Raw genomic sequence first — 10,874 nt, 5'->3', positions numbered from 1 at the left:
TGGAGTGCAATAGAACTTAGCTTAAAGTTAAAACATAAAACTTCATTGTTCAGCAATATTCAAAAAATGACCAAAACAACCACCCATCTAAAGTGCACCAGAGGGGATCCCATGTTGGACATGAAAGTAAAATATTACACAGCACAAAAAAGTGTTACTATTTCTGTCTGAGGCCTCGCGTCGTACTCAGATGTGATCATCAATTATAAATATTCTACCAAAAAACATTGCCAATTTGGATAGTCATCAAGCACAGAGGCTGTTTTACATTCCAGGCAATTATCTAGCATTTAGTCTTTTATACTACCGTGTTTTGATTTACAGAATCTTTGAGAAGAACAGCATCATATATGCAGAAGGCACTAATACAAATCACTTACATTAGCCTTGGCCCTTGAGGTATCATGCCTTGATGTCTTACAACCATTTCCTCCGACTGGCTGACTTTTTGTCACCAGACATGAATCTAGGTAGACTAAGAAGGCTATTAACCCTGGTAACTCCCTCGAGGGCTGACCATTCCTGATCTTCTGCAGTTGAAAGGCACTCGGCTAGGCTTCTCGTAGAATGTCCAAGACCCTTATCCGCTAGCTGTTCTTCTATTGACTCGTCAACAGGGACTATCTCACTGGCATCTTTTGTAGTAACTGAATGTTCACGAACTGCAATATGAGAAGCATTCCTATCTGCATTTTCAAGGTTGCCATCAGTAATAATTGTTTTAATTTCCACTTCAGGAGCCTTTGTCAAATCATGTTGCGTCGCTGTGACTACAGAATCAGGTGCAGGTACACGGTCCAGGAAAAGGCATACTACAGCACAGTCATCAGTCTTTGATGTCGGGTACTTCAGCCTCCAAGCTCTTGTCGCGCAGTCAACAAGAGCTCGGGCAGCTGTAGCGCGACTTGGGGCTGAGGCCACAATATCCACGGCTTCCTTATTAGAAAGGACATCCCAAACCTACATAGAACAAGAAATTACATTATGACAAATCTAAGTGTTAACAAATGGAAACAGATTAAGCCAAGTCATAAAGAGGGTGAAATTTAGTCTGCGTTTCTATAGAGATGATATAGAATTTTCTTTTTTTGTAGTGAAATAATGTTAGGTGAAATAATTACCCCATCAGTTGCTAGAACAACAAATTCATTCCTATCAGTAATGCGGTGGTAATACACATCAGGGACAGAAATTAACCCAAAATCTTTGAGACAAAAATCACCAAATGCTCTGGCCATTGCCAAGCCAGGAGAGTCGCTGTTCGGCAACCATACACGTGCAACCTCTGGCTCATCTTGCAATGCAAAAACCCTGCCTTTGTATTTATGTATTCTAGCAGCTTCTTCTACAAGACAAAACAATTGAAAAAATAAATTTAAGCACTTTCTTCAAGAAAAAAAGACAATTACATTTCAGCTTCTCGGTGTAATGTATTGAATCAAGAAGAGAGAGAGAGACTTGGAAGATTAGGCTTCAAATCTACTGTCAACTGTACAGCCATTAAATAGTTGTCTTTATCTCTAGTTGCCAATACTGCTCTTGAGTCACCAACATTACCAACTATTATATCCTGGCCCTGAGACACCACAAAAAGATCAGTTAAAAAGCTTTTGGGATGCTAAGCAATTAGAAAAGAGCTAGAATAACCAAATATGTGGCAGACTCATATTCAACCACTCCCACTCAGACTTAATAATTTTCTACTTTTAGTCTGTTTCAACATCATGTACAAGTCAAGTGAGAAGTAATAAGAATTTTTTTTAAAGTATAACTATTAAATAAATACATTTTAGAACAAGAAGATATCTTGCTAAATTTAAATTCAGTTAACTACCAGAAAAAGACAAATATTACAAAACATCCGGTAGATTGAGAGGGCAGTCGGTAGAGAACTCGGATGCACAAAATTTTATTATCTGAATGGATTTTACACAATCCATAAATGAACTGTATCAGGTTTTCATTTTTGATGTAACCCATTTAGTAGTATAGGCAAGGTCATCAAAAGTGATAATCCTTCAAAAGCAAAGACAATGACTAGCCAATATCAGGTTTTCATATTTGATGTAACCCATTTAGTAGTATAGGCAAGGTCATCAAAAGTGATAATCCTTCAAAAGCAAAGACAATGACTAGCCAATATCAGGTTTCATATTTAGATGTAACCCATTTTAGTAGTATAGGCAAGGTCATCAAAGTGATAATCCTTCAAAAGCAAAGACAATGACTAGCCAATGACTGGCAATTCAAAAATAGCTCACTTATTGCCTCCAGGGATTTGATCTAGGGGTAAGCATGCGGCGTGTGATGTTTTGTGTTAGGCGCAAGTCATGAATTCGGACCCTGCACCACTGGTCCTCGGGAACTTATTGGCTATAAGAAAAAAGTAGCTCACTAATTTGCTTCTATAATTACAGTATACCCATTTATAAGCACCCAAATATTATAAAAAAAATTATCAGTAAGCACCCAATTTTTTTTGAAACATTAGGCTTTAGGAAAATAAACCTCGTTTATACAAAATAGCTAAATTATTACCTGCATCACCAAGGAAACAGCAGTTGATCCACTACAGAAACAATCAATAGTAGGGTGCAACTTGAGTTCTTTATCCATCGACCGGAAAGCTTTTAACATTGATCTTTTAAGGGGAAGATGTATTTCTGGGAACTTTTCGTTGCTCTCAGCTTCCATAGCTTCAATCAAATCATCATCCAAGACATCATCAAGATGTGAACCTCCATTGGTATTTCCGTTCTCAGAAGTATTACTTTGATCACCACTGGATTTAACTTGCCACTCTGAACACAGGAGAAACGGAAGAGTATCTCGAACTTTCCTTGCCACCATGTGGCCATAGGGACCGTGTCCATCAAATACTCCGCAAAATATTGTATCACTTCGCGAGCAAAAATTCTATTGAAGAAACATTCCAACCAAGTCATAAACTGACCCAATATAAGAACAAATTAACTCTTTGTTTTGACAAGTAATGGAGTTAATGAAATTGCACTATACAATAACTACACTTCCATAGGACTCAAAAATTTCGATGCAAAACTGGAATAGTTAATTGGGTGAAGGAAGCTTCAGAAACAAGAGCTACGCAAGTTATTTTGACAGTCCATCTACCATAATTGATGGTTGAAAGGATCATAGATATGACCCTATGCATAAGTAAACGTCATTCTACACACTCAAAACTCACATGATTCATAATTAAACTTATACCGGCCATCAATCCACCACAAAACCTCCTCATTTACCAGTCCATGGAACTGGCTATGTGATAGATAATTAAAAGGTTCAATTTTTAGATATAAATATGCTCCTACATGCACAAAATGATTGAGGATTTGGTTACTCATTTGACATAGAGACATTCAATGCAAAGAAAAACATAAGGCAGAAAACAAAAAATTCGGATGATTCATAATTCAACTTGCACACAGGACATCAATCCACTACAACCCCCCTCATTTATCGGGCCTTGGAACCCTATGTGATAGATAATTAAAAGGTTCAATTTTTAGATATCTAAGCTCCTATATAAGCACACAATAATTGAGGATTTGGTTACTTATATGACATAGAGCCATTCAACGCAGAGAAAACACAAAATTCAGATGATTCATTGCACACCCGCCATCAACCTACCACAACCCTCTTCATTTATCCGGCCAGGGAACCAGCTATGCACAGATAATGAAAAGGTTCAATTTTTAGATATCTAAGCTCACATATGCACAAAAAGATTGATGATTTGGTTGCTCATGACATAAGCAGAAAAACACAAAAATTAATTAGAGAAACAGAGAATTGAGGACCTCCCAAACGATCATGGCATCTTGATTCGTTCCTTTTTTCCCTTGCTGAGTGTGTAGGCAAGCACGGGAGGAGGCTCCATTCCCCAAAATCCTTCCGGGAATATGATGCAGCCCCTTGTCCTCACCCCCTCCTCCACCAACACCACTTAACTTGCTCAAAAATGAGCTGAAATCGCCACTGTAACTGTTCTTCTTCAACTTGGAATCAAACCTTCTGCTGTCATTCTTACCATCCCACAACCCATCATCGCTCTTGCTTTTACTTGAAGAGTAACAAATTCCCATTCCCCCTTAAAAATCTGCGATTCTCTCTCTGAGGAAATTTATCAAACACCTTGTATTCACGGAAGAATTAAACAAATGCGTTTCCTGCCAGAATTCACTGAGATTCAGCTCTTTATCGCCCCGATTAACAAAGAAAAAATTGAAATTACTAAGAAATGAAACAACACTCGAAGAATTCAGTACTGAGACAAGGAAATTGATGGATCCAAAAGATTGAAGCTGAAAACCCTAAAGATTACAAAGAAAAATAATTGCAGAAAGTGATAGAGAGATTCAGATATAATAAAAGAAAAGATAGTAGTAATAATAATCAGGTGAGGATGAGTAGCTTCCAATTTATGACTAGTAGTACTACTATTTCTCATATTTTTACTTTTATTTTATAACGCATCTATCTCAATTTATATGATATCATGATATTAAAGATCATTTAATAGGATGTATTCGACAAAACTAAAAAATAATATATAGATTAAATTTGTGTATTATTAATATTGTGTGTGGTTATATTAGGCAGGTATTAATTATGTCATGCATATTAATAGAGTATATGGCAAATAATAGAATTAGCAATGCATCGAACTTTCAAGGCATACATTAAAGACTTAATTGTCACTCAAAATATTTCTATATATGCTTTTCATCATATTTATGGAAGTTGTTATTATAAAAAAAAAAAAAATTTAAGCAATGCATTCAACCATACTACCATACGATCTCGATTAATTAATTAATTATATGATACGTATTGATTAACGTTGGTCGTGTGCGGTGAATTGAATTAAATGCAATTGCAAGTTGACTATATTGTACGTCGGCTCCCTAAGTCCCACGCGGCTACGCCATTTCTCTTTAAGGTCAATAATGCCAATTTAAAAGTTGCCCTCTTGCTTTGACAATTTGCTTTGGAACCTTCTTTTACACTCTCACGCTTTACCTCCTATACTTTTGAAAACATTGATTTTTAGTCCCTTTAGAACCTTTTTTTTCAAATAATTATGGAGTTCGAGTTAACTTGTATACATCTCAATTAATTGTATGAACTATATATTATATCTCACTAGCATAAATACTTGATTATTTTATCTATTAAGATTTGATATTTTTACTTTAGCTGAAAGTCATTGAAGATGGAAAAATTAGAAAAAGGAACAAAATGTATGTCGCCTTTAGTTAAACGAACTAGTAATATTAGAATAGTGTATTTTTTTTTACCTTATTCGCATATACTATAATAAGAAATTAGTGACTGTCTTAAAAGGGAGTCCAAGAACAGCTTGATCACTTACCTTTTAAAGACTTGTAACTTTGGGTTTTTTCTTTCTTAATATTGTCACTTCTATCAACTTAGTTAACATATTATGCCTATTATAATTTATTCTAATGAGAACTTAATGCAATCTCAATCAACTAGTTAAAAGATAGTAAAGGGAGAGTGATAAATTAAATGAAACTTATATATGGGGTGGTGGCCATGGGGGACCAATATGTTGTAGTCAACATGTGGGAGACCCTCCAATTTATTACTCCAAGAGAAACATCTAGAGGTTCAACAATCTCAATTTTAACAAAAAATCATTTCCAAAATGGCAAATTATGTTTTTTTTAATTAAATTATAAATAAAATATTAAAAGATGTAAAATGGTTGTTTTAATTTAAATTATAAACAGATATAAACGATTATTTACTCTAAAGTTTAAACCTCCTCAAGATCACATGTGACAATTTAAAATTAAAGAAATACGTATGTGTGTTTTTATTCATGAAATGGATACAATTTATGACTTGTGTAATTTTTCAACAAGCTTTCTATGTAACTGAGATTTGACTTTTTACTATGTAAATGGAATAATGTATAAACTATAAAGTAGGTGAATTATAGGTAAAGTAGCTAAAGTTATAACATCATCTCCTACTAAGAGCTTTTGATAAATAGAATCTTTTAAAAGCCACATCTTGAACAAAGAGCTGAGAATCCAATGCTACAATTCTCTTGTGCCCTTTAAATATGATATTATTAAGTATTTTTATCTATAAAGGTATGATTTAGTATTTGGGATAATAATTTAATCCCTCAATTATTGGTAAGTTTATTTTAATTTTTGCGATATATGATACAACATATTGTTAACTTAAATATGTTGTATCATGTATCACAAAAAAAAAAAAAAAATTTATAATAATTGAGGGATCAAGTTACCATCCCAAATACCAAATCTATAGATAAAATTAGTTAGTGCCGTTTGGATTAACTTATTTTTAGATGTTTTTGACTTTTAAGTAGTTTTTTAGTTTTGGAGGTGTTTGGAAAGATTATAAAGTGTTTTTAAGTTTTAAGCACCCACTTTTGGTAATAATAAAAAAAAAAAATTGAAAAGTAGAATATCATCTACTTATGATTTTTAACTTTTAACTTATAAATTACTTTTTATAAGTCAACCAAACATGCTCTAATATCATATTTAAAGGGGACGAGAGAATTGTCAGCTCTTTGTTGAAGATGGAGCTTTTAAAACTTTAGCTACTTTTACCAATAATCCACCTACTTTATACATTATTCCAATTCCCAGTTATGAGGATTTTGAGTTATTTGAACTCGTCTCCATATCGATGCTCAATACTACTCTCAAAATATAACTTAGCTCGTATGTTTAAAAACATTTCCTCATCCTCAAGATTGAGATTATTACTTAAAATATTTCTCTTAAAAGAGATAGTACTCAAAACTCCTCATAACTCATTTGGAAATCAAAGTTTCCTCCTCATCTTAAATGTAAAAACATTTACTCTTGGGAATACTTAGTTCCCATATATTCATTTTGAAAATGAAACTCAACTTTACTCATCCTCATACTCAGGTACTCAAGTCTTAAAATAAGTTTTGAAAGATTGTAAAAGACTTCTCAAAATGACTTGAAAGAACTCTCAAGACTTAACTCTTATTTCTACCTTGAATTTGAATTATGAATTCAAGGTTATGATTCATGTTAAGGATGATCTCTCGATGTTTAGATGTACTTTAGAGTAGTTAGAATCAATAGGGAGTAAATGTGTACTTTAAAAAGACTTAGACGGAGTAAATGGCGGAAAAAGGGTGGGGGCAGGCGACCCTGACGCATTGCTGGCGCGCCGCCCTAGACCCTCTGGCGCATCTGGGGAGCGCCACCTCTCCCCCAGAACTTTTCGACGAATTTTTCTTCTCATTTTCTGACCCTAACTCGTCAAGAATCAATTTCTTTTCTCAAATTTTCCTTAGATTCAGTTACCTAATACAAGTACACGAAAATCTACTCAAAAACAACTCTCAAACTTATACTTTTATCTCAAGAACTCATCAAACCCATCCTAATTCAAGAACGAAAGTAATACTTCAAGAACACTTATCAAGAACTCAACATTCTAAATCTTATGGATGAAATTCGAATATGTAAATCATGATTGGCGTGTGGGTGAACGAACCCAACACTACGAAAACTTACATATCTTAATTTGGCAAAAATCCTCGACAAATCTCACGAATTCTGACGAACGCCTTGAACCTTTCCTCTTTTCTCCTTTTTTCGCTTCTTGAACTCTCCTCTAAAACCCTAACCATAAATTAGGATTTGTAAAACTGACCCCAATCATATTTGACCCCAAAATATTTACTAAAAATGTTTTAATCTGAAGGGGTAAGAAAAAGACCAAAATACCCCTCATAATTTCGAGTAACTTTCCTTAACTGGACAAGCTGACTTCAAACGAGAATATCTCCCTCATTCGAACTCGAAACTTAGCAAACTCGGTGGCGTTGGAAAGAGGATTCCAAAATACCCCTCATTATTAGTGTAGTATTAACATGAAATCAACATAAGAACTAGAAACCCATAAACTTCAAATGACAATCCATTAGAGTAACTTACTTCGTATGCCACCTTTCTATAACTACAAGTCTACAACAACATACCCAGTGTAATCCTACAAAGTGAGATCTAGAAAGGGTTGGTGTATATAGATCCCTTTCTTTGTTACTAGTATACGATTTCTTTTTTTATTTTTTCAAAATCCACAAGTTCTCCCCTAGATTTGGGAATTGCCCAATAACATATCAGGTGTGCTTTTTCTGTAAAATGTTGTATGACATATTTGGGCCAATACCAACTTTTGATCTCTCGCATAAACGACCAATACATTATTTTCATGGCCTGTTATTAGGGAAACTTTACTTTTTTTTAAAAATCTATTTGACTTCACAAATCGTGATATTTGTAATTCTTTTTGCAGGAGAATAATATAATTTATCGTTGGGATGCTCATCGAGTGTTTTTTATATTTTTGAGCTTGTTGTTTAGATATTATATTAGCTTAGCTTTGTTGTTGATTCATCCTTTTTTAGATAGGGTTGTTTCAAAAATGGACCATTTAAGGCCCAAAGAAAGGTGACATCTGAAAGGCCCACCAATTAAATCAAAGATCAATAATGGTGTTACATTTAGTAAATTCAGTCTATAACTATAAACGTAGCATTTAGTAGAAGATTTGTGTCAATTGATTTTCTTACCCAATATAATTTATTTTTTTAAAATAAATCAAAATTTCTATAGAGTTTCTATTTTTACACATAAATAGTAATAACAAAATATACAAAACAAAAAAGAAATATTGAAAGTTTACTTGCACAAATAATTTTGTCGTCCACGATGGAGTGGTAGAGGTGTAGGGCTTAGCCTTATAATGAGTTGAACGTTGCTCATACGCATACAATGGAGGCCTTCCCAACTTATCCCATATGTTACCACATTTTGTTTTCTTTTCTAACCACATTTTTTTTCTTTTTTTAACCTTTAAGAGACCATTTTTTGGGCCAATCTACAACCCAACTCCATTCTCGCCAAATTCAGCAAACCACCCGACCCAATACCCAGCCCACTCTTCTTTACAAAAAGAAACCCAAAAGCAAATGGCGTGCGTACAATCGTCAAGATAGACGACCATACAGACCAAAAACAACAATTTCCACTCACGGCATCTTCACAGAACTCCAACGTCTCAATAGTACATTATTAATACAACAATTTTAGTAAAGCAGTGCACTCATAGCTTCTTCCGAAAGAAATATTTTCGTCTTCATTTCTTGAGTTAGAAAGAATGGATGAAGTATTTACATTGGTTCACCAAAATCTAATCAAATCACAAGCTCATAGGCTTGAACAAGCAGTGAAATGTAACACATTGGCAACTAAATTTGTTATCGGAACCGGAAAAGTCAGTGTTGATATTTATTGTAGGTTAGATTTTATTTTTGTATCTGATTTTTGTTTATTTTCAGGCCTATTATCGTTTTAAACAGGGTCAAATCCCAGTGAAATAGATGAAGATCGAACTTTAACTGTTGGATCATATTTAAGCCCGGCTTCAATTTGTATACTTCTCAAGTGGAAGCCCAACTTCAATATTTATACTTCACAAGTGGAAGCCCGGCTTCAATCTATATACACAGGTCAACGTCTATGGAGTAAGTATCAATGCATAAGTTACAGAATTAGTCAAGCGTTTGCCCATAGTTTTTCACTTCTAGTTAATTTTTTTTGTCTGCTATAAACGGACCAATCAGACCCCCCCCCCCCCAATTCTGTTATAAAGGTCAACCAGACCCCCTAATTCTGCTATAAAGAAAAATCTACTATAGTGGCCCAATCAGGCCCCTAATAATTTATTAATATAGTAGCAACTAAGAGAGCATCAATCGCCGTCGAAACTCCGACGACCCGATTTCTTTCGCAATTGCATCCTTATTATTCTTTCATACCCAGCCTTCTTCTTAGAGTAGCCAACTCCATCCTCTGTTGAAAATTTTTCTTAGCAAGATAAGATCAACTGGTTTTTTAGGCTCCTTAAACTCCATAATCTCATCATCAACTCTGTCATTTTAGTTTCAGTTGTTGCAACTTTTGTTTCAGTTGTTGCAATTTTAGTTTCAGCTTGTCCAACTGTAACAACTCGAAAACTGATAGAATGAACTTGAGCCTTGACGTTTGGGTTAGTGGGAGCTTAGGTTGATGTTTATGCTGTTTTAGAACCAAGACCCTCGAAACAGTCCCCTAAAAACAGTTTTTAGTTTTAAGTTAGGAGTGAGGGTCAACTTTAAATGGTCATATCTTTTAGCTCAAAATGAATTAGGTGGGCCATTACCTATCCAATTAAAGGTATCTGAGTCCTCTTTCCAACGCCACCGAGTTTGCCCTTTTCCGATCTCGGAGTAAAAAGTTATGCCCAAAATAGTGAAGCACTGTCAGCAAGGACGAGCTTAGACGGGTTTAGTGGAAACTTTTAAGTGGGTCCTTATTTCTTTTCCTAAGTTGAGCCCCTTTTATTATATGCCTTTCCTAGCAATTATAAAACCCTTCTAGACCAAATTCTTCCATTTTAAGTCACTCCAATTAGAATTAAAAAAAGAACTCACCTCCTCTCAAATATTTTTCTCTCTACAATCCTCCATTTTAAGAAGGTCAAGAACTTGGAGCTAGGGCTTGGATTGAAGGTAGTTTCTTCATCAAATTTCTTGGGGAATCTTAGTTAAGGTATGGGGACTCTTTATCTTTGATTCCTTTTTAAATCAAAGAGCTAATTCAAAGTATTTTTTAAAGTTCTTCAAAAATCCTAAAGTCCTAATTCCGATTCTAGCATGGGTTCTTGCATAAAAAGGTTTTAAATGGTGATTTATATTGTTATTAATGATTATTAATGGTTTTTAGAAAGAAATCTCCATAAACCCATGTTTC

The 10,874-nt window shown here is 34.4% G+C and overlaps 1 protein-coding gene across 1 annotated transcript; it reads right to left on the bottom strand.

The window, feature by feature from the left end:
- Positions 1-4,430, bottom strand: LOC102588009 (probable protein phosphatase 2C 6). Its single transcript, XM_006345999.2, has 5 exons — positions 3,828-4,430; positions 2,539-2,916; positions 1,459-1,576; positions 1,122-1,345; positions 1-960 (listed from the first exon to the last, which is right to left on the bottom strand). The coding sequence occupies exons 1-5, from the start codon at positions 4,110-4,112 to the stop codon at positions 418-420; spliced, it is 1,548 nt and encodes a 515-aa protein (XP_006346061.1). The 5' UTR covers positions 4,113-4,430; the 3' UTR covers positions 1-417.
- Between the last annotated feature and the right edge of the window lie 6,444 nt (positions 4,431-10,874).

Source organism: Solanum tuberosum, unplaced genomic scaffold (genome assembly GCF_000226075.1).
Source record: "Solanum tuberosum cultivar DM 1-3 516 R44 unplaced genomic scaffold, SolTub_3.0 scf00076, whole genome shotgun sequence".
Lineage (NCBI taxonomy): Eukaryota > Viridiplantae > Streptophyta > Magnoliopsida > Solanales > Solanaceae > Solanum > Solanum tuberosum.
The sequence above is the reverse complement of the archived record's forward strand: the minus strand, read 5'-3'. Positions and strand labels throughout refer to the sequence as shown.